This window comes from Gymnodraco acuticeps, unplaced genomic scaffold, assembly GCF_902827175.1.
Source record: "Gymnodraco acuticeps unplaced genomic scaffold, fGymAcu1.1, whole genome shotgun sequence".
NCBI classification, from domain to species: Eukaryota; Metazoa; Chordata; class Actinopteri; order Perciformes; family Bathydraconidae; genus Gymnodraco; species Gymnodraco acuticeps.
This window is the reverse complement of record NW_022991007.1, coordinates 70,365-97,942: the sequence shown is the minus strand read 5'-3', so window position 1 is coordinate 97,942 and position 27,578 is coordinate 70,365. Positions and strand designations below refer to the sequence as shown.

The following is a 27,578-nucleotide window of genomic DNA, read 5'->3' as shown; positions in this document are numbered from 1 at the left end:
CTTATTAGCATCTTATTACATCATGTTGTCAAGTTATAAGTAGCATTAAGCTCACAGAGCAACCAGCAAAGCCTTACATTGGATTATTGAAGGTGGCAATATTATATATGTTTAAGTGTAAGTCAAAAAAATATATGAATATGAAGTAGATTTCACAACGAAAACACCGTTATCTCCATTATATCAGCTTATTAATCGTATTAAATCAGCTTTGGCCTAAAAAGAGTATGATTCCTGATGAATATCAACACTAATTCATCCCTGATACAGAATGGCCCACATTATAATCATTCAAGGGCCAGTGAATGTCTTAGTAAACATAAGCTGTTTACATTCAGCATCAATATGACCATCAGTTATTTCCTAATATAGACCTTGTTGGAAGAAAGCCACAGAAAGTAATCCAAACACTGAGTGAGAGCCAGTAAACAGGACAACATGCGTCAGTATTAAAGCTTAAACATGCTCTACTTATAATGGAGGCTGTGAAATGGTATGATGTCTGCATGATATTATAATTCGAATAAAGAAAAGCATACTCCATGGGTTATGATGTTGAATTTCTGAGGAAACATGCTCAGAGTTTTTGTGGAAAAGGCATCAATTATTGTTCAGTCACAGTTCAGTTAAAGGAGGGGTAGGTGAGTTTGAGAGACGGGCTCGTGATCGCTAGAATTTGAAAATACACAACCGGAGAAAATCTGCCACTTCCTTATAGAGCCCCTCCTCCAACACACACGAACGCGCACATGACCAATGAGGGCACGAGATAAGTGTGTGCCCCGATGGAAGGCTGACAGGCAGGTAGGCCATCCAGTTACTTTAGCCGGGCCGGCTAAACGGATTGGTTGTACTTTTTACAGTATTACGGCTTCTACAGATGACATTTTTTCATGGATTTTTTGTCAAAGCACTTCAGATATTCATTGCTATCGGGATGTTAAGAGCATTCCATGGAATATAACAAAAAATGTATCTCAAGCCGGTCTCTCAAACTTACCTACTGCTCCTTTAAGGCTCGTGAAACCACCTCGGTCAGGGTGAGGTTATGGCCAAACAAAATACAACCTTTAACAGGAGAAGTCACTCACAACGGAGAGGCTCTCGACAAACGCTGACTGTTGACCACGCTGCAGATTTAAAGATTTAAAGCCAAATGCAAAGTCGCATGTTTTCCACGTGCTGACAAATACAGACGTTCCTGTTTGACCTCTTTTCAACTGAACCCACTGTGGCAGGGACATCTCTATTACTCTGTTCTGAAGGTACTTTATTGCTTCGTGCTGGTGGTTAGAGTAAGAATCTCAAAGGGTTTATTGTCTACATTTGTTCAAATATGTGTGAAAGTAGTTTTCACAGTTTTGCTCAGGTTATAATGAAAAGCAACTCGACTCATTTCCTGCAGCAGTGGTGAAATGACACAGAAGTAATACCAGCAGAGCGGTTATGGAAAACCCCTCGTTGGTTTGTGTGGTTAAAAAATGGACATGTTCACCGTATGGTTAACACAATTTGTGCACTATTCTTCCTAATACACCAAATGTTATGATTAGAAACGGCAAACTAGAATACAACTTTTGTATTAGTGTCAAAACACTGAGCATGTTCACCTTTGCTTGACTGCACATTGGTTGTTAGTGTGTATGTATGAAAATATTATATTTTCCATTTTGTTATGCTTTTTGTCACCTATACTCTATGTAAAACATGAAGGGCATCTGTTAATGAACTAAGTATATATGTATTCAAAAAAAGAGAACCTGCAACCTGAATTACAATTTGTACGCTGACTGACTGAGTGTTTGTGCTGGATTAGCTGATTACTGAAGCAGCTCGGAGTGAATGCAGAAAGGCAACAACTTCCGCCAAAAGACACGGGCCTGTGTGTCGAAATTTAAAATTCACAACACAACTTCTCCCTCTCTCACACACAGCCTAATATTAGCTGAGCATTCACAATGGCACCATTGACAGGCAGAGAGGGCAGTAGAGAGGGAGAGAGAAAAATATGAGGGTGTGGATCCTTTGAAGATATACACACACACACGTGTTTCAGTTTACAAATGGCCATAAAAAGGCTTCTTCATCCTGCCACTGAACCTCCTGTGCTCTTAGAACTCATTAGAGTTCACACACACACACACACACACACACACACACACACACACACACACACACACACACACACACACACACACACACACACACACACACACACACACACACACACACACACACACACACACACACACACACACACACACACACACACAGACACACACACACACACACACACCACACACACACACACACACACACACACACACACACACACACACACACACACACACACACACACACACTTCCTGGAGACTTATCCTAACCTTAACCATAACCAACACATGCCTAACCCTTAACCTAACCAAGTCTTCACCCTAAAATGAATGATTCCCCTCATGGGGACCTCCATTTTGTCCCCATGAGGGAGGCGAGTCCCCACACGTGACTGTGTAAACAGATTTAGGTCCCCACAAGTATAGTAATGCTAGGCCACACACACTCCAAATATTACACTTTTTGGCATTGACACTGGCAAAAAAGCTCACATTATGTCAAAAGCCAACATAATTTGTTGTATGTAATGGTATTATGTTTTTTTATGTAAACACAGAACAACTATTGTACGTCTGTGCGTCCTGGGAGAGGAATCCCTCAATCCCCCATTGGGAGTTTTTCCTCGTTTGTTGCGAGGGTCTAAGGACAGAGGGTGTCGTACGCTGTATACAAACTATAAAGCCCACTAAGACAAGCGTGTAATATGTGATATTCGGCTGTATCAATACAATCGATTGATTGATTGAATGAGATACTTGAGACTGTGACCTTCAAGTTGGAAAAACATCACAGGTAATTTATTAATTAAGCTGTGGTGTAACTATTCAATTCTTTCAAGTAGCTCACATACAGATTCTCTTTAGAAATACTAAGACAAAAAACTGAGGTTAAATGCAGGAACATGTTGTGGTTTTCACAGAGAGGGTGATAGGTGGGAGTGGGTGTGTGTGAGCTGAAACCTCCGATTACTTTTAACTGAAATCCGCCCAAACAGTAAAGAGGGGTGTCCTTTTCCTATCCTGTGTTAAATACTGTAGGTTTTAGTGCATGTAAACGGTCTGCAAAGGCTTAAATCCCTGTGTTCCTTCCAGAGGGCCTTTCTCCCCTGGCTGAAACGCCTCCATTGGACTCCTTTGTTAACTTGCGTAACATTGTGACATCACTATGGCTCCAACACATTGTACGTGATAGGCTAATGGGCGGGACATCTCTAAGCGGTTGACCAATCGCAACAGAGCCGGCCAGCTAACCAATCAGAGCAGACTGGGCTCTGGTTTCAGACAGAGGGTGAAAAGAGGTGCTGCAGCACAGACAGCATGAGAACAATAAAGAGCTTTTTGAACATTAAAGCATGGAGACATGTAGAGATACTACATACTGATATACACCTGAACATCAGCAGGAGAGGACTCTTTAAAGTAGAGACACTACATACTGATATACACCTGAACATCAGCAGGAGAGGACTCTTTAAAGTAGAGACACTACATACTGATATACACCTGAACATCAGCAGGAGAGGACTCTTTAAAGTAGAGACACTACATACTGATATACACCTGAACATCAGCAGGAGAGGACTCTTTAAAGTAGAGACACTACATACTGATATACACCTGAACATCAGCAGGAGAGGACTCTTTAAAGTAGAGACACTACATACTGATATACACCTGAACATCAGCAGGAGAGGACTCTTTAAAGTAGAGACACTACATACTGATATACACCTGGACATCAGCAGGAGAGGACTCTTTAAAGTAGAGCCACTACATACATAGATAGACACCTGAACAAGATATAAATAAGAAAACTCAATAGTAAACAGTAAGGTTACAAAACACGCAAACACCTTTAAGTAAGTCAATAATTAACATTTAAATAGAATACACCTACTAGTATGTCTGTCTCCTCTATATATCATCAAGAGAAATGCTTAGGGCTGCTTGTCATTTAAAAGTAAAACCACCTGGGTTAATTGTGAACATGAGCTTAGAGAAAAGGTAATGTTAGACGTTGTGAAGGCAGGGTGGTAATAAATGTGTCGGCTGTGCAGAAACAGAGCTGAGTGGCTAAGCTAACATCCTGTGGTGCGTTCACATGCACTTGCACAGCAGCTGTATCTGGCAGCATATGTGGTTCAAATGTTGATGTTTTAGAGGTTAATTTACCGCTTGAACAGTCTCCAAATAAAGAAATACATTTTGTGACACAAAACGTTCACAGACGAGCGTCATCTGTCCGAAAGGCCGTGTATTTGTGTTAGAGATATTTATTTTTAACAAGGAATCTGTCGGTGTGTTTTCTCAGTGTAGCCAGATGTGACTGAAGTAGTTTAAATATGGACATTAGAGAGAGTAGAGAAGGGTTCCTGCACACATTTTTTAAACAGATGCTACTGAAAGTTATCAAACTCCTCTATCCCTGGTAGATCATATCACTGTGCAACAATTGTTTAACCATCTTCTTGTTGTTTTTTTGGTTATCCATAATGATATAAGCTGTCTTCGTATAATTCCTTTGCATTTTGTCACACTGCAGAAAGATGATTATTTGCTAAGCCTTATTTTGTGTGATTTTCCAGGTGATCCATCCTGGAAAGCGTTTTATTTTCTACTTCTACAACATGAAATCAGTCAGTGTAGAAAATAACTGCACTACTTACTCAATCTGTGTCCATAGAAGAATCAGCAGCACGTTCAGAAGGCAGTAGAAGAAGCAGCGGAAATCATTCCTCATAAAAATGCAAAATGTGAAGAGCAGCCACATGCAGCTGAAAACAGAAAAATGCGGAAGATTAGCAGCGTCTAAAAATCTTTAAAACAAAACAGATAACATCGTGCACAGACTTCAACTTCTCGATTCCTCTTCCTCTAAACGCACATCTCACATACAGGGAAGTCCAACTTTAACAAACACTGTATATATACACGACACACACGCCACTTCCTCTTTCTTACTTCCCCACCTGAGAGAGAGAGAGGGGGGGGGGGGGGGGTTCCCACCGCAGATAGGGATCAATAATAATAGGTTTTATAATCAATCAATCAATCAATGTTTATTTATATAGCCCAATATCACAAATGTTACATTTGTCTCAGTGGACTTTACAGTTTGTACAAAATATCAGTATGACAATACGACACCCTCTGTCCTTAGACCCTCACATCGTACAAGGAAAAACTTCCGGAGAAAACCCACAGTTTAAAGGGAAAAATGGGAGAAACCTCAGGGAGAGCAACAGAGGAGGGATCCCTCTCCCAGGACGGACAGACGTGCAATAGATGCCGTGTGTAAATTGAAAAGATAATACATTTGCAACATAGGTAGTCCAAATGTTTGGAAATGCATGTGTGTATAATAGGAAGATGAATCCACGAGGATATCCATCCAGGGCCTATGATCCAGGACCACAGCCACGACTCAAGATCCAGGGCTCGCGATCCAGGACAGAGGAGCGCAGGATCATCCATGACTCCGGATCCCGGCGTATATAGACACCAAAAAGAAAGACATTTGGGGAAGCTGGGTTAATCGGAACATGAGAGTACACAGGTATAGACAGAGAGAAGGAAGAAGTAAGATGTCCCCCGACAAACTAAGCCTATATCAGCAAAACTAGGGGCTGGATCTAATCAGCCCTAACTATAAGCTTTATCAAAAAGGAAGGTCTTAAGCGCACTCTTAAAAACGGATAGGGTGTCTGCCGCCCGAACACAAACTGGAAGCTGATTCCACAAATGTGGAGCTTGATAAGAAAAGGCTCTGGCTCCCATTGTACTTTTAGAGACTCTAGGAACAACCAACAACCCTGCATTCTTGGAACGCAATGCCCTAGTAGGACAGTAGGGTATAATGAGTTCTTTAAGGTAAGATGGCGCCTTCCCATTAAGGGCTTTGTAGGCGAGAAAAATAATTTGAAATTCTATCCTGTGTTCTATAGGGAGCCAGTGTAAGGCAGCCAGAACAGGAGTAATGTTGTCCCTTTTCCTAACTCTGGTTAGTACACGAGCCGCAGCATTTTGAATCAGCTGAAGCGACTTGACTGACTTCTTGGTACACCCTGATAATAAAGAGTTACAATAATCCAGCCTTGAAGTAACAAATGCATGGACTAGTTTCTCTGCATCGTTTTGAGGCAAGATATGCCTGATTTTTGCAATGTTACGTAGATGGAAGTAGGCGGTCCTTGAAATTGATTTTATGTGGGCGTTAAAGGATAAATCCTGATCAAATATAACACCAAGATTCCTTACAGTCTCACTGGAGGCCAAATTAATGCCATCCATAGTTAGTATATCCTTAGATAATTTGTTTCGTAGATTCTTCGGGCCAAGTACAATAACTTCAGTTTTGGTCGTGTTTAACATCAAAAAGTTTAAGGTCATCCACGTTTTTAAGTCCTTAAGGCAGTCTTGAATTTTATTTAGATGATTAATTTCATCAGGCTTGATTGATAAATATAGTTGAGTATCATCCGCATAACAATGAAAGTTTACAGAATGATTCCTTATAATATTGCCTAACGGAAGCATATATAATGTGAACAAAATAGGTCCGAGCACTGAGCCCTGTGGCACTCCATGGCTAACTTTGGTTGCGTGGAAGATTCATCATTGACAGGTACAAACTGAGAGCGTTCAGATAGATAGGACCTAAACCAGTCTAAAGCAGTTCCCTGTATGCCAACTAAGTGCTCTAGTCTTTGCAATAAGATATCATGGTCGATAGTATCAAATGCAGCACTGAGATCGAGCAAAACAAGAATAGAGACACGTCCCTTGTCAGAGGCTATTAGAATGTCATTTGTGACTTTAACCAGAGCTGTCTCTGTGCTATGATGTGTTCTAAAGCCAGACTGAAAAGCTTCAAATAAATCATTGTTTTTTAAGTAATCACACAACTGTTTTGCGACTGCTTTCTCAAGAACTTTTGAGAGGAACGGAAGATTAGAAATAGGTCTATAGTTGGCTAAAACCTCTGGATCGAGGTTGTGCTTTTTAAGAAGCGGTTTTATCACTGCTACTTTGAATGATTGTGGAACATAGCCTGATAATAAAGACATATTCATAATATTTAATAAATAAGTGCTAATTAATGGAAAAACTTCCTTCAACAGCTTAGTTGGAATTGGGTCTAACATACACGTTGATGGTTTAGAAGAGAGAATCATTGAATTTAATTGTTCAAGGTTATGGCTGAAAAGCATTCTAGTTTACTATCTAGTGTAATATTAGAACTTACGTTTCCGGGAGCTGTTGATAAACTATACTGGTCAAAGGCAAGAGGTCATTAATTTTGTTTCTAAGAGTAACAATTTTATCGTTAAAAAAGCACATAAAATCATTACTACTGAGTGCTATGGGAATAGAAGGCTCAATCGAGCTGTGGCTTTCTGTCAGCCTGGCTACAGTGCTGAAAAGAAATCTTGCATTATTCTTATTCTCATCTATTAATGAAGAGTAGTAAGCTGCTCTCGCTTTACGCAGTGCTCTCTTATATTCATTGAGAGTAATATGCCAAATTAAACGAGATTCTTCAAGTTTAGTAGAACGCCATATCCTTTCAAGTTGTCTCGACTTTTGCTTTATTTTGCGGGTTTCGGCATTATGCCATGGAGCTAGTCTATGTTGTTTTATTTTCTTCTTTTTTATAAACTGGTGAAATATAATAATCGGGGCTGCACAATTATTATTTTTTCGAATAGGGTAATATTAAAATCACATCCGACAGTCTGATTCCATAACATCATTCAAAACCCAACTCAAAACCCACCTGTTCAAACTGGCCTTTTCTTTATAATCTGTACCCTGTGTCCCTTTGTAGTCAATTTCCTGTTGTTTGTCTGGTCTTACCCCGGCTGATACTTCACTAAATCCACTGTTTTAATTTGTAAGGTAAAATTGTACATGTAAATTGTAAATCTGTAACCCTGTAAGGTGTCCTTGGGTGTTATGAAAGGCGCCCCCCAAAATAAATGTATTATTATTAAATGCCTAAAGATTTGTTAAAAGTATAATTTTGCATGAATTATTGTGGAGCTGCAGAGATATCATGTCTTAAATACCGTATTCTAGAGACTTAAGACCAATTTGTTTGGTATTGACTATATTACGAATAATGTTTCAAAAATGATCAATTGTGAATCATATTGCAATATCAGTCATAATAATTGCATTTAAAAAACTCATTTAGAGGATCCAATGTGGCTGCATAATCCTAATATTATAGCTTATAAAATACAATCTTTTATAATCAGTTTTATTTGTATACGCCATGTTTTAATGACACAAATTTGTTCTAATTAGTGACAAATGTATAACATGAAACATGACGACTGTCTGCAAATGCAATGAGTATGCAATAGCAGGCTTTTCAATTGCTTTGAAATCCAAATCTAAAGTCTTCACGATTTCTTTTAAATTCGACGAATAACTAGATGTATCAAGAAAACAAGAAATGTCAAAATGTCAGTGAAGTCTGAGATGATGATTGATTACACACTGTACTTCCTGTGTACTCTGGGGAGAGTAAAGTGGGGAGAGTAAAGAAAGGAGAGTAAAGAAAGGAGAGTCTGTAATGTCAAAAGGTTGAAACTGACATCAGTTCACTTCATTGTTTTGTAGTATGACAAACTGCTCAGTTGGATTATCATTTTGACCGTTTGTGAATTAATGCACGCACATGACGGCCCCAAAGGAAAAGCAATACATGACTAGAAACTGGTAGGAAACAACTGATGGTCATATTAACGCTAAAAGGACAAATAAGGAATGATGAGGGGAAAGGAGGGAACATTTCTCCTTTACTTGGCATTCCTTCACCTCAAAGTGGATTTTCTAGCATACACCCTGAAATGTATCAGACACAAGAAGGCCTCTACACACCACATAAAGACAAAGTAAACAGTACGAAAATGAGGAACAGCTTCTATTTAACTGAAAGCAAATTGATCCCAGGCCCTGGAGCTGCTGCTGGGCGAAAGAGAGGGTTAGCATAGCTCCGCAGCAGCCACTTCCTGTGCTCTCAGAGTCACACTTCCTGCCTCGTTTCAGAGTCAGCGGCGGCCTGCCAACCCTCCATCGGCTGCACTTCAATACTCTCTCTTGTTTCCTCTTTTCCAGCCAACTGCAGCAGCACGAGAGCTGCGTCTTAAAGAGACACTTCAGCTTTCCCCCCCGCTGTACTTAGCTGGTTTTCTTCACCACGCTCCAGTTTTCAAAGAGGGGGAAAACGTGTCTGAGCTGTTACTTCATTTAACCTTCAAGAAAAAAAAAGCCAGCCTTCCCAACAGGATGAACCTGAATAAATGCTTACAATGTGGATTCAGCACCTAACTTTTTTTAGATTAGATTCCTTTATTGTTACTACACAGAGTACAGCAACAATTCCAAGCGTTCCCGATGGTGCAATCACACATACAGTACCAGACAGTATAAGTATCATTTTGACAATACAAGCCAACAACTTTTAATATATAAAGTGACTATAAATTGGACCTATAGGCGCTTTCACACCGGAGTACTTTTCCCAGTATAGTTCCGATAGTTCTTGAAATGTTGCGTTCACACCAAAAAAATCCGGAACTAGAACTTAGTTAATGAGAACCTTTCCACCCCTTTTTCAGTCCCTGCTAGAGAGCAGGTACTTTCATGGGAGAAAAAGGTTCCCATTTCCGATTGGCTGGGCGGATTGCAAACCACGCCCCGTAAAACTCAGAAAAGTTTTGTGAAGCCGCCATTGTATTTGCTGGCATTAGCATTATTAGCATTAGCATAGCGCACCAACGCAGAGAGACTAACTTATGGCAACACAAAAGAAAACATGGGAGCGGTGGAGATGAGGAGGTGTCGGCGTTCTGGCGATTTACTCGGAAGGCTTCAGTAGAAGCTGCTGGGAGTCCCAGCAGCTTCTACTGAAGCCAGTCCCCAACTCCGGGGACTTCCGGCCGGGGACTCCGGGTGGCAGTATACGCCGTGAAGTTGTTTGCGGCCTGCCAGTAAACCCAAAGAAGAAGAAGTGACGTCAGCGGCTTCATTTGCCTAATCCTCCCTCAGGGATTTATTCCGGTGTGAACGCGATCTGCTCTTTAGTTTATCTAAAGAGTTCTGATTAACTAAGTACTGGGATCTAAGTATGGCAAAGTACTTGGTGTGAAAGCGCCTTATGATACCTTGAACAGTATGCTTACAAAACAATACAACATTACCATACAAATACAAGAACAATACGGTCAAGGCAGTACAAAATGTAAACAAGTCAGTAAGTAAGTTATTGCACATTTATTTTATCAGTGCAGTTGATAATTACAAATCTAGAATAAATATGTGTTCTATAAAAACTTTGCTTTGACACAAAACAAATATGCAACAGGAAGTTAAAGTGACTGCACATCATTGCAGGTACTGGAACTGATACTGGTTAAATGACTGAGAAGGAAACACACATTCAAAAACCAAACAAACCTCAACATTCCCCTGAAAATAGTTTATTTCTCAGAAATCTGGATTATTTCCCAAATACACTACTTATACTTATTTGTGAAATAGGGAACTAGACAGCCCAAATGGCATAACAGTGGGTGTTTTTCATGTTAAATATTGTAATAACTTCTCTGGTAAATACCTAAAGTTGGGCAAATTAACAGAAACTCTTTTCGTTTCAATGCAATGCGATGGGTAGCAATTAAAGGTCCCATGTCATGCTTCTCTGGTTATCACCCGTTCCCTTGTGTGTTATGTAGCTTTTTCTGCATATAAACGGTCTGCAGAGTCAAAAACCCTCAAAGTACACCCTGTAGCGAGTAAAACTCTAACACAGAGAAGACCTGTCTGCTGCCCCAGAACGCCTCGTTGGGGATTTCTCTTTTTACATTGTTTTCTTCCTGGGTACAGTGACCATACCCAAATGGACCAATCCGTGGAGCGAGTCACACACACACACACACACACACACACACACACACACACACACACACACACACACACAACACACACACACACACACACACCACACACACACACACACACACACACACACCACACACACACACACACACACACAACACACACACCAACACACACACACACACACACACACACACACACAACACACACACACACACCACACACACACACAACACACACACACACACACACACACACACACACACACACACCCACACACACACACACACACACACACACACACACACACACACACACACACACCACACACACACACACACACACACACACACACACCACACACACACACACACACACACACACACACACACACACAACGCGCTGGGGGGGGTGCGGGTGCTAGTGGAGCCTCGCAGATGGGGGTGCTGCAGCCCCCCTCAGCACCCCCCCCCCCCTTCCCGCGGCCATTCACGATGTCTCGCAGTCTCGCAGACCCCACGCAGCAAGCAGGAAATTAACCCAGCTCACGCCATTGTAAAACATAATCACTGATGTTCCGCTGTAACGGTGGTGGACTCATCAGAACAGAGTGGGCGAGCTGACCAATCAGAGCACAGCGGGCTCAAAGAGGGGGGAGGGGAGCTCCAACAAGCCGTGTAGGACAGAGAGTGAATACACATACTATACAGAGATGCTGTTTGAGAAACCAATGTGAGTTTGGAAAATTGCACAATATAGATCTATTCTAGTATACCTCAACAATGGAATTATGATCAGTAGAAATGGCCATGACATGGGACCTTTAAATGAGACTCGTAATGTGCAGTTTCTGTTGATTGGAATCAATCCATTTTGTTATGATTGATTATTAGAAGCAGAAATGACCCGGAATTGGAGGGAACACAGGGATTGTAGCCTTTGCAGACCATTTACATGCACTAAAACCTATACAAAACACTACAGGAAAGGGAAAACCCAAAAATAATTATAGTGCCTCTTTAACTGACAAGTGAATTTCTTTAAATGTATTTCTTTAATTAAAATATTAAACTATTTTTGTGTAGTTTGTAAGTATGATGTGACAGTTTGCATTGTGAGGCCAACAGAAGGAGGTCTATAGCTCCTCAGCATGTTGAAGCATCTGTTTCAAACACTGACTCATTGTGTATTGTGTATCTGCAAGGGCAGAAATATCAGATATCATTGAATCTGGGACCTATTAATTCTCCAGCCGTATCAGAACTACAGCCTGGTGGTGCAAGAGAGGCCGGGCTGGGTTTCAACATTTCCTCTTTGCTACCAAATGACATCAGTGACTGTCTCAAAATACTCTATAAAGAAAAGTCATAAGGGAGGAGATCATTACGCCCTCCATCCTGTCCATCAGTGTCACAGTCACATGAACGGTAGAGCCGCTCGCCTGCAGGCTACTCACTCACTTCAGCTGCTTTGTGATCACACATCACGCATCACACCATGCATGACTCATATAGAGAAGGCCGAGCTGAGAGGACACACAATGTCCTTCAAATACTCTAACACTCTGAGACATTCACAAACGTTTAAATGCCGAGACACCACTGATATCAGGGCGGCAGAAAGTAATGTGCAAAACTGAAATCCCACCTGTTTCGCTTGTACCTTGGACAGAAGATAAAATAAAATAAATTGCACTTAAAGGTTTTAGCCCATTTGAAAGTATTGCCTCAGCACTTACAATGCTTTTGCTGATATCAAGTAAATAGATAGTTCTGTTTGTATCTTTACGGTTTAAGGCACTCCGTGTAAGTCGTTCGGATAAAAGCATCAGTGACACAACTAGTGTTCAATACGAATGATACTGTACATTAACATTAATGAAATATAACTTTAGCTTAGCCTTCATTTCCTCATGTATTAGCTGTAGTGCTAAAGTGCATTATGATCGTTTTAAGAGTACATCTGATACTGAGCACTTTAAACCTACTCTCTAACAAACATAGTTTGTGTTTAAATGATGGCTGTGTTGATGCACTGACAACACATGAAGCAGAGGGTCATGAGTCTATGTGCTGTATGGACAGAGAGATGAGAGGATCACATGATCTACACAGGAAACAGAGTGCGCACAGTGTTGCTTTATGTTTCCCCACACACACACACACACACACACACACACACACACACACACACACACACACACACACACACACACACACACACACACACACACACACACACACACACACACCACACAACACACACACACACACACACACACACACCACACCACACACACACACACACACACACACACGACACACACACACACACACATCACACACACACAGCACACACACACCACACACACACGACACACACACACACACACACACACACACACACACACACACACACACACACACACCACACACCACACACACACACACACACACACACACTACACACAACACACACACACACACACACACCTCACACACACCACACACCACACACACACCCCTCACACACACACACACACACACACACCACTAAATTTTGTCAACTCTTCTCACATTTGCATCTGTTCTTAATGCATACGAGTTATATTTGAGTTCACGTGTGGGAGACGTGGCTGATAGTCACCCAGCCCCTCACTTCCTAACCAACGCTGGGTTCGTCCCACTGAGCTTTTCAGGAATGCCAAGAACTCGGAGCTACAATGAACTAAAACTAGTTTCTGTGACAAAGCTCATGAATGAGACACACACAACCAGAGGCCAACGTGATGTCGTAAACAAGCCTCCTCTGCTGTGCAACGACCAAAACCTCAACACTTTTTTTTTCTTTTTCTAAAAGGAAACCCTAACAAAACAGCCAGATGAGATCCAATAATCACTGAAACAGCATCTGCACAGAGTTCTGCTGGGTGACAGCCAGCAACAGGAACTAGCTTAGCCCCAAATATGAAGAAACAGAGGCCGACCACAAGTCTAAACATAGGCTCCTTGTTATTGCATCTAATTCCTTTTAAAAGAGGTCGATAAGGGCCGCTCACAGTGGATCTCAAACAACCTTATGTTAATGAACATATAGCTTAAACAGGGACCTTTTTGTGGACTGAGATCAGGATGTTGGGGTCAATGCAACCACCATTGCTTTTCACAAAACACCACAAAACCATCCCATGTATCGCTTGAAGATCCTCTTAAAATAGGTTTCAAAATCGTCACCAAGTCGGGCACAAGATGAAGTGAAATGACTTGCTAACTACTTGTGGAAAAAGTGAAGTCATACTGAATTTAAAAATGGGTGATGGCAGTATCTTCCTCTGTGTTACTGTTATGCAATGCTCATGTACGATTTATACATCCTACTATGTACGTGTACTTAATTGTATTAGCATGTGCTTTCTTCTAACTCTAATACGCTATATATACACAACGGGACAAATCAAGGATTTCTAAATGTTTTTCTATATATTTTTGTATCTTTAATGATCTTAAGAAAAACACTCCGCCCCAAACTGCTTCTGATAAGCCGTCCAGATCCTTTCATAGCAATCCAAACTCATTTAAAATGGTTATTGGCTGAATAAGAATCGGTGAAACCTTCTGAGGACTTTTTGGCAGTGGCTCCCAACTTCTCTGTTAATTTTTAAATGGATACATATTTTTTAAATCGAAGAACCAAATGTCTAGATGTGAAACTAATCCAGAAATTGGCCAACAACAGAGACTCACTTTACTTGAACTCACACAAATGTCAACAGGGTCACACCTGTAAGTCAACATTCCCATAAGTCCTTGTGATTGCACTGTGGCTTCAAAAGTCTACCTATTGAGATATTTAGTTGACATGCTCTGTTATTAAGAGGTGCACATAGTTGTAAATTGTCCTACTGACTGTTCTTCATGTAGACAGGCACTAGAAGACTACCTGTAAATTCCTAAATCCAAACATAAATGCTGAACTAAACAAAGAGGTCCACTAGGAAATATCATGAAATAAATTGCGTGTTAAGTTTTGTCTCATCATAGGCATGCATGTTTGAGAAATAGTGTGACTTGTAGACAACTATATCATTTAATTAAATGTATTAATGCAATTAATGTTTATCATGTAAAGTGTATTGCAGTGTATGTCAGGTGTTGATCTCAGGAAGACATCTGCTAATGAGGATTCCTTATATAAACAAACACAAATGACTGTATATAAAATGTCTTACAGTACAGGATACCGCAATCAGAAAGGATATTCTTATTTACCTTATGATTACTATTTTAGCCCTGGACTAGACGTTGTATGTAGCATCTTTAACATCACTCACCTACAGAACTATACGTCTGCAAAAGGAGAACCCTTCAAAAAAAGAACAGTTGCATAATATCAAGAAAAGTCACACTGGTATGTTCTCACTTTAAAAGTCCATTGGTGGTTAAAACGAGCCAACTACAGTATTAGATATGTAAGAAGATGAGTAGACAGGCCTCTGAAGAAGAACATATTTGTAAATCTGTGTCACCCAATAGGAATAGTGTGTTAACGCTGAATTCCTCCATGCAAAGCAGTTTGTATAACTAAATGTTTAGAGAAGTAGCTCAGCCTTAAGAGTGTGTGAGTGTGTGTCTATGTTGTCCTTGTATAAGACTGTCTGCAGCCAAATGGCATTCTGTCAAGCCGGTTGCGACAAAACACACACACACATTCCTTTTCCTTAGATGGCTGGATATGCCACTTAATGATGTGAATGATATCTCCATCTGAAGCGTGTGTGTGTGTGTGTGTGTGTGTGTGTGTGTGCCAACCAGTGGTTCCTACTGCCTACAAAGCTCTTTGAAAAGAAAACTCAACATGTGAAAGCTCTGCAGTCTGTTCCCTCAGCTCCTTCTCTCTGCAGCTCTCAACTTGGCAACAGCACAACTCAAAACACATGCCTTATGTTAATATTGCCTACATCCTCACAGCATACTAGTTTGTGAAAACTGCTAATACAAGAGCATCATTTGTAAGTGGAAGACAGCACAGCCCTTGCTTGGCCTGTTGCCCAAACCCTGCCAGATCCCTGTACTGTGTGACAGAGGTTTAATAACCCGACTAAATGCTTCTTTAGACAGCGAGGTAAACATCTCCTCTCAATTGATTCGCCATCCCTGCTGGAATCAGTCCCAGCTGCTGCTTTCTGGAGGATGATGACAACTTATTTTTCTGCCTGTGAACCGATCTCGGGTCTCACGGTTTCCGCTTCACTTGGAGATATTTTCCACACTCGCACATAAGCAGAAAAGTCACACGGACGTAAAGATAAAGAGTTCTTACCGTACCTGTGTCAGTATGAAACGCTGTGCACGGGTTTTCCTCTTCAATATGCTGATGTTGGCTGTGGAGGAGCTGTGTGCAGCCTGAAGTCTGCAGAGGACTGGCAGGCAGGCAGCAGACAGCTAAACCGACCCAGAGCCATGCATAATCAGGGTTCAGTCCAGCCTCTGCTGAGCACCAGGCGAGGAAGTCGGGTTACTACAGTACAGTGTGTTGAAATGTTACTTAGGTTTCTAAACAGTGTCCTCTTACAAAACGGATTGTTATTTAAACCAAATTAGACAATACATTTGCTATAGTCCACCGTCACTAACATGTATCTTCTTTTTACATGACTATATGTGCATTTAATTATTATTAATTTGTATGAACAATTAAATAGAGAATACATTAATGTATTATAATTATTATAATTGTATTGACTATAATTATAGTTGTTATAGTTGGATATTGTTTTTTAAAATATATTTACAACACTATGTATGATTTTTCTACTCTAAAATGTACAAAAGATAAGAGGAGGTGGTTAAGGTTTTGCTTGATAGATAACAGTGGCTAACAATTAGTTAAGAAGTAGCTCGTCTGCTTGCTTTGGTTTATATACGTTATTGTAATACGCAACCTGATGTTTCATGTATTACATTAGTTTGTTTTTAATTTATATCATAAACATTGTTGTTGTCTTGTTTTATATTACACGGCAGATACATTTACTACAAAAAGAATAGCTTATTTTAAATGACTCAGCATGTGTTAATGTAACTTAGTACACATATAGTGTATTTTAAGTGTGTTTGTCAGGAGGTTAAACTGCAGTAGCTGCTTCCTGTTCCCTCTCTCCTCCTCCTTGTTTTGGTGGACTGAACTCTGACTCCAAATGGCTCTGGGTTGGGTTTAGTGCAGCTGTGCGGCTGCCTCTCTTATCCGGGCTTTAGCAGTGATGCAATGATTCCAGATGTGGAACAAGAAAGACTACTTTATTAGTCTGGGCTAAGGAACAACATCCGTTATCCGCAAGACATATATAAAAATACAATAAGTAGGCTAAATAATAACCTCATAATAGTTATGTAGAAGCTTAAAGGCCAATAGTTTTAAAATGCTTTTCTACTGTATGGTTTTCTGGTGTCATCAATAGTCCTAAAATATCACTTTTATTGCTTTTATTATGTGCATGCTAGGATCTCTGAGAGTATGCATTAAGTGAAACCAAATAGCACACTTGGGGTCAGAATTTGGATTATATAAGCCTCTTTGCCAACTATGTGTATTTCCAGATTACACAATGAGTTTCCTATTAAATATTTAATAAAAAAAAACGTGTAATCAACAGACACTTGAGTTCAAAGTGTGGTAATATGTATTTCTGTTCCTTTTGTTTAATGTACTAGGTTTCTATGAGGCAACCAATGATGATTACAACTGACATTTTTGGGAGAATAATGATTCTAACTCAGTCCTTATTTCTGTAAACCTTACATCACTTTGACATCCAGTTAGAGAGATTTGTGGCAGTGTTGCTTTCCCTCTTTCTGTGTGAAATATAAGTGTCTTATCTGGTTAATAAATACCTAAAGGAAAGCCTAGCTGCATAAGTTTACGAGACAGAGTGGGTGGACAAGTATGTTGGACCACTCTGCTGGGGTCAGATTTCCTCCTCAGATCTGATGGACATCTCATTATCGATCTCCTCCTCCTCTGAGATTGCAGACAGGATGAAGGCGCCTCCTGCTGGATGAACGCTGATATTTTAATAATCTGTTTTCCTGTGTGGAAATCTCAGAACAGCCTATCTGGCTTCACACACACGCACACACACACACACACACACACACACACACACACACACACACACACACCACACACACACCACACACACACACACCACACACACACACACCACACACACACACACACACACACACACACACACACACACACACACACACACACACACACACACACACACACACACACACACACACACACACACATCCCCGGCTGGATTCAAATGCTATTAATTACACTTGATATAATATAATTTAAATTAGATTTCCCTAGAAACAGCCCGTTGTATGTTTTTACATAATTTCATTGTTATGGCTTTTGATTGTGGCGCACTTGACTGGTGTAATTTTTCATGGTTTTTGTATTGTGATCAAACTTTGTTATATTAATATCATTGTTACACTTTGGGCTGCATTATTGCATGAAAGGTACTATACAAATAAAGTTATTATTATAATTGGTATACATCAATGTTATTGATATTGTCTGATTTTCAAGTGAATTTTCACATATTATATTAAATCAGAAGATAAAGTCATGACATCTACATCTTATTTTGAGCGTGTGTTGTTTGTTTGTAAATCTAAATAAACACATATTGGGAAAAAACACACACAGAAGTATCTTCATTATTTCATTTTTATTTCTGATCTGTACAATTATCATAAAATTCCAAAAGCATGGATATTATATACAGACGAGGATTGTGGCGGCAGATCTTGGGTCCAAATACTGTTATAAGACAGATTCATTGCATATGTTAGAATACATATTTAATAATATAAAACACCACAAAATCCACAAATAAAAGTATAAACCGTGTCCAAAATATCCTGCATGATGATAAACAGTGTGCTCTCCCTTCAGGTGTACACACTCACAAAAAGAGTTTCCTGTTGGCCGATTAATGAATGAACTCTGTAGGATCTGGACTTTGATTTGCTGCCTCAGTGTCGTCAAACCCGATTGGCTGATGAGTCGGTGAAAGCACGAGAGGACAGAGCTGATTGGCTGCTCAGGTGCTCTTGTTGGTGAGGCACTGGTTGACCACCTCCAGCAGAGAGGAGTTCTCCAACGCTGCTGCCACTCTCTCTTTGTCTGCCAGCTGCTTGTTCACTGCAGGACATCAGGAAAAAGACACTTACACGTCAGACAATAAAGTCATAACACTGGAAATATTGTCTAATAACACATTTTTTATTTATTGTCTGGGATTATATTCACCTTATTATTTGATTGACCTATTAAACTGGATTTATTGAGCCAGGTAGCTAAAGTATGCCCTTGCTGTCCTTTAATATGCACTGGGTTTTGTTTTATATACTTATACTACCTTAAAGTCATTCATTCTCATTTTGAGCAGTACACGTACAATATGGACAAACCAAGTCAATAAATAAAAAGTATGTGTTTTCACCCCAAAGCTTTTTCGTTTATAGATAACGTTTATCCCCAATGTTTGCTGATATGATGTGATGCCGTGTTACAACCATCTCTGTTTTTGTTTGGTAACAAATTGAGTGAGAAACTTACTTCTTCCTTCTCTCTGTCTGTACCTGTGTACTCTCATGTTCCGAATAACCCAGCTTCCCCCAAATTTATTTTTGGTGTCTATCTACGCCGGGATCCTGAGTCGTGGCTGGTCCTGAGTCCTGGATTTCGAGTCGTGGCTGAACCTGTCAATGTGGTCCTGCATGACTTTCATCAAACTACTTCCCTGATGGCTCCCACAGGATTGTTGACATCCTCGTGGATTCATCTTCTTATGCTGCGTTCACACCGGACGCGATGCGATGTTTGGGGGCGGGCACGATTACATGTAAAGTCAATGCAGAGACGCGATCAGACGCGAATTCGCTCCGACGGCGTGCATGAAGCGGTGGACGCGGCGCGAATCACGCGATTGAGGCGATTGAAGGGGGCCGCGTCAAATGCGAGAGTTCAATTTTTTCAACTCGGGCGTCAAACTCACGTGACGCGTTCTCGCGGAAGCCAATCAGCGGTGAGGATCTCAGCCTGCGGTCACTGACGTTCAACCAGAAAACATCAGCCATTAGCTGTTAGCAGTTAGCACACAGAGATCACAGCTCCTCATATCTGTTCAGAAACTGTACAAAAGTTAAACAAGAACAAACCACAGACTGTCTGTGTCATGGCGAATACAGTCGCTGGTTTATTTATGTCTGTAGGCCGTTCTTATGAGTGTGGCGTGAGCATATACAACGTTAGCTTAGCCTGGTCGACCCAATCTCCATTCAGAAAACAAGCATTTTAAAAGGTTTTTCGCCTGCCGTCTGTCTGCAGACTTGTCAAGCATTAATTCATGGTTTTTACTAACCGGTATCAGTATGTTGTTACGTCGGCATCATTTAGAAACGTGTATTACAATTTAATCACGGTAAAATATGTTCATTTTGTTGTAGTTGTAGCTCCCGAGCTAGCGCGTCTTGTTTGAATGATGCGAGTAAACACAGCTGGCAGCCGCGGTGAAACTCGAGCGACTAGAGCGATGCGATAGGAGCGTTTAGAGCGAAGCGAATATTCGCATCGCGTCCGGTGTGAACGTAGCATTATTGACATGCATTTCCAAACATTTGGTCTACCTATGTTGCAAATGTATTATCTCTTCAATTTACACACGGCATCTATTGCACGTCTGTCCGTCCTGTTAGAGGGATCCCTCCTCTGTTGCTCTCCCTGAGGTTTCTCCCATGTTTCCCTTTAAACTCTGGGTTTTCTCCGGAAGTGTTTCCTTGTACGATGTGAGGGTCTAAGGACAGAGGGTCTAAGGACAGAGGGTGTCGTATTGTCACACTGATATTCTGTACACACTGTGAAGTCCACTGAGACAAATGTAACATTTGTGATATTGGGCTATATGAATAAACATTGATTGATTGAAACTACATTCCTTAACTGAGGAAAGTGGCTTTATTTAGTAAGAAAAAGCTAAAAAGCCACGTCATATCCCATCATGCCTGCTGTCTCTGGGTAAAATGTACCTGCTTCCTCTGAGGCGTGCGTCCCGGGTGTAATGCTGACATCAATCTAAGAAGAAACATAAAAACACACACGGTTTGGACTGGAAAATTAAAACAAAACAATAAAAACCCATATTGTATGACATGTTGTTTATGTAAGCTACGACTGAATCAAAGGAGGGGGAGGTAAATGTGCATCCTAGTACTGACACACACACACACACGTACTTTGAACCTTTCGGGCAGGGAGCGTAGCAGCTTCACTTTGATTGACAGACCGATGAGCGTCGCCATGCTGCAGTGGGGGATTGTGGGAGTGAACTGGACGTCCACACTGCTCTCTGCATCATTAACCTGAGACAAAAACAAGGTAGAAAAGGACTTCAGAAACAACACACTAAACATATTACATGTCCTTTTAATTGTTAAGGAAGTAGGTAGTAGTAGTAGTAGCAGTAGTTAGTTAACCCTTTTTGCAGTGAAGAATTACGTATCTGAAATGTGTCTTTTGTCTTCACTAAATTAGATTATCTTGCTTTTCGGCCGTTCATAGTTAACCATAAAAAACCCATCTAAAGACGCCTACCTTGACTCGGACTTGCTCCAACACGTTGAGTTCCTCCAGAGATAGAGGATGCTCCGGGTCGTTGATGGATCTGATCAGATGTAGCTTTAGTTAAGGAATTCAAAACAACACGATAAAAACACAAACTCTGCGTTGGGGTGTTGGACCGTAATAGAGTCATTATGTTATTATTTCACTGTATTATGGAAGACTGTTAATATCACTGTGTCTATGTATTATTAAAGCATTAATGAAATGTCTGAAAAAACTAGATTAGGGTAATGATGACAGTTTCAAATTGTTGATTACTTCTGGTGGTCAAATGATCAGGTTAATATTGTTAAACAAAACTTATTTTCAAAAAAGGTATATGGCTTACGATGTAGTACATTATACTAGACATGATATGCAGTGAGGGGAAGTACATTACATAAGACATTTTGAGGTAATTTAACGTCTATTTCGGTTCCTTTTTCTGCTCCATTATACTTCTATTCTCTTACATTTGTACTCTGCTACAGTCATTTGCAATTTTTTACTTTAAAGATTCAAATCAATAATAATAATATAATCAACAAATAAATAATGATATAATACTGTATATTAGTCAGAGTTTAATGATTCCCCGGGGGAAACTCACAAGCTTCCTACTAGCTGTATAGATAACCAAAGATATACAATTTAAACATATCATTTAACATAAGCTAGCTGCAGAATTAAAGTTATGTACACACTTGTTATAATAATAACCAAATAATATAATAGGAACAATTCCGAAATGGGTCATACATGCATGATGACTACTTTATGTACTTAATTGATCTATTATTTATATTTAAATAAATGGGTTTGCATCTTAATAATACTTAAATGAAATATAGTAATTCCATCACTTTGACACACTTTGTTGGGCTACTTACAGTATTGCACTTTTCCCTGTAGCGATCATCTTAGAAATGATGCAACGGCTAATATAACATTATACACAAATACACGTCTCTTTATCTCTAAAGTCTGATTTGATAATGCAATTTATAGCAATGTGCAATCTGTCAGGTGTGAAACCAGTCTGAACCAGAGCAGAATTTAAACAGGATATCGAAGATCTCTCTATCGTCGATGGGATCATGGACGTCTTCATCCGCGTCTGTGTCCGCCAGAAGCCTCTCTCCGGACCGCTGGAAGATCACCGGGTTAGCGTTCTCCAGAGTGGTTCCTCCAGACATTTTGAGAGGTTATTTTAGTCCGAGGTAAACAATAAATATGTTGAGGAGAAGCAGCGGCGTAGGAAAATCACAACATACTACAGCAGCACACTTCCGGAAACTACGGAAAGCGATAAGGTCCGAAAGTGCGAGAGAGAAAGTCTTAAAGTGACAGTGCACCGAACACCCTTCACGAAATAAATACAATAAAATAATAAATATAATTCAAACAAAGAATTACTTCGATCCTTAACTTAAAAAAGTAGAAATACAATACAAAAAAATACCCCATTACCAAGTAAAAGTCCTACATTCTGAAGCCATTTTTAGATACTTTCTATATTTTAGCATATTGCTAGAAAAGTGCTTTGCATCAAATTATCTAAGTGTATTATGTATGTACTGTATGTACTACTGTATGTACTTATACTGAGAGAGTGGATTGTATGTATTGGGCTGGCACCCACTGTGTAACTGCTTTCTTTCCGTTTCCTATTTTTACATGTCTTTATTTTTGTGAGATGCCTTTTTGTGTCAAATTGTTTAGTCATACAATGTGATGTCTTGAACGAATGCTAAACCTTATGGGGTAAAATGTCCCTTTAATGTCTGGTTGTGACTTCCTGTTTGTCCTGCAGATGGCAGAACCTGATTATTTTATCCCTCAGCAGCAACACCATATACAGTAAAGTGTGTCTAGTCTGCAGTATGCTGAAAATAAACGAATAATAAATGCTAACCTTCACTCCCAGTTTCTTAAAATATGCTGATTTTTACTGATGCATAATTGTAATGAGCTGCTGGAGATCTACTGCTGGTCGATATGAAATCTTCATCTCAACATGTTCACCTTTTCAAAAAATGTGCATGCTATATAATGAGGCTGCATATGGCTGCTGACACCTGGCACTCTGTAATGTAAATATCATGCAGAAGGGCAGCAGCCGAGGAAAGGGCAACCTGTTTCCCTAATTGTTGCCATTTGGACGGGCAACCTTAAGATTCACAATCCCACTTTACTGTGTTATGAAAGATGGCTTTTATATAAGATAACATCATGTGAAAATATGCTTACTGTAGTCACATTTGTTGAGCTAAGATGGTGTGTTTCTCCTCTCTCTTGACTATTTGAAGGATTTCAGTTATTATTTATAACAACGTCATGTGGTACCACTTGATCCTCATGCATTTTAATATGACACTGTACAATTTTAAGAAATATGTCCCCATGCTGCAGAAAAGACACAAACAAGATCCTCGGATAAATGCTGAGCACAGCCAGAATAACAAACCAGATTTAGCTGCAGCACGCAGTCAAGAGTCCTAGTGAGCGTTTCATAGTTTGACATGACATCTCGTCCTCCTGAGGAAAAACAATGTGATCACCAGTTTGAAGTCAAAACATTTGTGGAAAATGAACAATGCTTGTGGCTAGTGAGAGAGGGATTGCTTCAACAAAACATGCATTTAAACTAGTCTTTAGTATTCCTAACAGCTGACTGTGTGTGGAGACTGTCCTGCAGCTGTCATGCTCTGTGTGTGTTAGATAATTAATTCTGCATGTTCTAAGTGTTCAGCACACAGTGGAGCCCCTATGTATATAGAACCACATCTTTATCTTCAACTATTGGCCCCGAGCTGTACACCTGATGTCCATGTATGTTAATTTCTTTATAGGGCTCATATGCTAACTGTGCATGCATGACTGTTGCTCCTGCTAGATTTGTACTTTTTGTACTTTTGAGCTTTCTTAAATTTGATATAAACTGTTATTTTTCTGTTTATAACTTTCTTTAAGTAACTTATTATGCTCTGCCCTCTATACATTTTTTGTAGAAAGCGATAGTGACGTAACACCCATGCTGCTATTGGCTAGCGCTCAAACACATTCTGCGATAGGCTAAGGGGCAGGATTTCTCTAAGCAGTTGACCAATCAAATTAAATCAAGTTTTATTTATAGAGCACATTTAAAAACGATTTTTGGTCGAGCCAAAGTGCTGTACATGTAATAAAAGCACACTACAATAACAGAAACTGCAACAACAGAAAGAAAAGACAAAAATGTACAACAGAAATATAAAAAAAAACACAGGGAATAGTCAGGTGTCATACTCAGCTCTGACTAGAAGGCCAGAGAGAAGAAGTGTGTCTTCAGTAAGATTTAAAAACCCCTAGGGTCTGGGCCGACCTAACATGTAGGGGCAGACTGTTCCAGAGCTTTGACCAATCACATCAGAGCCAACCTGCTAACCAATCAGAGCAGACTGGGCTCTGGTTTCAGACAGAGGGTGAAAAGAGGTGCTGCAGCACAGGCAGTATGAGAAACATAAAGAGCTTTTTTAACATTAAAGCATGGAGACATGTCCCAGTAGAGACACTACATACTGATATGAATATGATCCTGAAAATGAGCATAATGTGTCTCTCTAAGAAACTGTTTACTGTTGTGGTATTTTGTAAATAAAAATACTAAAGCTCATCACGTCTCATAACTTCTTTCTGACTGTTGTGGCAGATGAATTAACCCCCTTTCATCGTCTGTGGGACATTTATTACCTTACACTGTAGGCTATATATATACATTATTATTCATTTTAGTAAGCACTGGATAATGGTCACTTCCTACAGTGGAGTTATTCAAAACAAACCATTCGCATGTATTTGCTGCCTCGTTTTACTTCTAGAAAACATATATTTCGCTCACTCTCGCTCTACCATACCCACACACACATGCACGGAGTTGGCGTTCTCTACTCTGATTTACATGAAGAACAACAGGAGGTCACAGCTCTGTTGAACAGGACTTGCGAGTGGCCCTCTCCTCAGTGCAACCAAGGATTACAAATTTTGCGCGCCCCGACAGGCACATGTATCTCACTAATTTGTAAGTCGGCAAACATATTTACAATAGCACATGTTTCAATGCTGATTGCTGAAATGTTACATTTATAATGTGTAGTTCAGGACCATGGACAATGCAGCTTCCTTGCATTGACAGTTCTCTGTGCTGAATTTCTGCTGCGTTTCCTTTGCCTCATTTTTAATTGTGTGACCTGTCTGGTTTAAATGAGTGTGTTGCTGCTTTGATGAAGCCTAATTTGATAAAGTTTCAAATTCATTTCTGAAATACTTCGTTAATAAATATTTCATGAGTAATATAGTTGTCTTTGTCACATTTTATTTGGCATTAGTAAATAATTATGCACATTTACAGATATTTTACATGATATGAGTGATAACACGTGTTATAAGGGCTATTTTGCACAATAGGTGTGCCTTGAGATTTTTACTTGTCCTTTGGTGTGCCTTGGGCACAAAAAGTTTGGGAACCACTGGCCTACAGGAAGGAGGTTTAATAACCAGGTGGTGCTTCGCTAAAGCTGATTAGGGGAAATGATATGGTATGAGGAGTCGGTACACCTGCTAACATCAGAGGGAAGCATAGAGGTAATTACAAGCCAAATAACGCAACATATACTAAATGCAGCAGAGAACAGTATACCCAAAACAACAACCAAGGGTAGGAAGAAAGTGGTGCCATGGTGGAATGAAGAATGCAGCAGGGCTATTAAAGAGCGAAATAATGCATTTAGAGAATTAAAGAAAAACATGACACAAAATAATGTTATAGAGTATCAAAGGAAAAGGGCAGCTGCTCGAAGGACAATCAAATACACACAAAAGAGAACATGGAGAGAATATTGTTCTACCATTGGCAGAGTAGTAACATTAGGTGATGTCTGGTCCATGTTTAAGCAGATGAGTGGGAAAAGGAAATCCATTAAAATGCCAGCTTTGGTTGATGGGGAGAGGCTGGCAGTGACAGATAAAGAGAAGGCAGGTATGTTAGGAAGGACACTTGCAGCAGTACATAGCGGGGAGCATCTCAGTGATATTCAAAGGCAGCAAAAACAGCAGTTACTAGCAGAAAATGAAAACGTGAAGGAGAAGAGACAGGATAATAGGTCAACTCTGGATGTGGAATTAGTAAGAGTGAGTAATGATGTGGGAAAAACATTGCAAATGAAAGAGATAATGGCAATAGTGTACGTTGACATTGAAAAGGCGTATGACTATGTGGAGGGAGGGATTACTGATCAAATTGAGTAGAATGGGTCTTGGAGGGAGAATGTAAGGGCCTTTTTAACAAGGCAAGGCAAGTTTATTTATATAGCACTTTTCAACACAAGGCAATTCAAAGTGCTTTACAAAAAATGAAAGACATTAAGAAAATGGCATTTAAAATCAGTCATTAAAAAGAAAAGCTAATAAAATAAACATTAAAAGAAAAAAATACATGGATAAAAGTTACAGTGCAGTTTAAGATATGAATAGTTCAATTAAACATTAAAAGAAAAAGTACATGGATAAAAGTTACAGTGCAGTCTAAGATATGAATAGTTCAATTAAAAGCAGCGACAAAAAGAAAAGTCTTCAGTCTGGATTTAAAAGTAGTCAGAGTTGCAGCGGACCTGCAGGTTTCTGGGAGTTTGTTCCAGATATTTTTTCCAAATCCTGCTGTGACATTAGTCTTTTAATCCTAGATATATTCTTTAGGTGATAGTAGGCTGATTTATTAACTGTTTTAATGTGACTGTTGAAACTCAGGTCAGAGTCCATGACGACACCTAGATTTCTGGCTTTATCTGTTGTTTTGAACATTGCAGACTGAAGCTCATCGCTAACTTTTATACGTTC

The 27,578-nt window shown here is 39.9% G+C and overlaps 2 protein-coding genes across 5 annotated transcripts in view; both read right to left on the bottom strand.

Moving 5' to 3' along the window:
• Positions 1-16,483, bottom strand: part of wipf1b (WAS/WASL interacting protein family, member 1b) — a 39,481-nt gene extending 22,998 nt beyond the window's left edge. Inside the window, exons 1-2 of one of the 3 annotated variants that reach the window (XM_034236181.1) lie at positions 16,346-16,483; positions 4,781-4,888 (exon numbers count right to left, since the gene is read on the bottom strand). The gene's annotated coding sequence lies outside the window, so the exon portion shown is untranslated. Of the gene's footprint in view, positions 1-4,780; positions 4,889-16,340 lie in introns of all 3 variants that reach the window. The other 2 variants (XM_034236182.1, XM_034236183.1) reach the window with 2 other exon arrangements.
• A 2,266-nt stretch (positions 16,484-18,749) lies between these two features.
• On the bottom strand, positions 18,750-23,040 carry ciao2b (cytosolic iron-sulfur assembly component 2B). 2 transcript variants are annotated; one of them, XR_004570978.1, is made up of 6 exons: positions 22,774-23,040; positions 21,696-21,775; positions 21,338-21,463; positions 21,131-21,176; positions 18,930-19,244; positions 18,750-18,879 (listed from the first exon to the last, which is right to left on the bottom strand). XR_004570978.1 is itself a non-coding variant. In XM_034236185.1 (5 exons), the coding sequence occupies exons 1-5, from the start codon at positions 22,898-22,900 to the stop codon at positions 19,144-19,146; spliced, it is 480 nt and encodes a 159-aa protein (XP_034092076.1). In that variant the 5' UTR covers positions 22,901-23,040; the 3' UTR covers positions 18,750-19,143. The 2 variants fall into 2 exon arrangements, 1 of the variants encoding a protein (XP_034092076.1); XM_034236185.1 differs by having other exon boundaries at positions 18,750-19,244.
• Between the last annotated feature and the right edge of the window lie 4,538 nt (positions 23,041-27,578).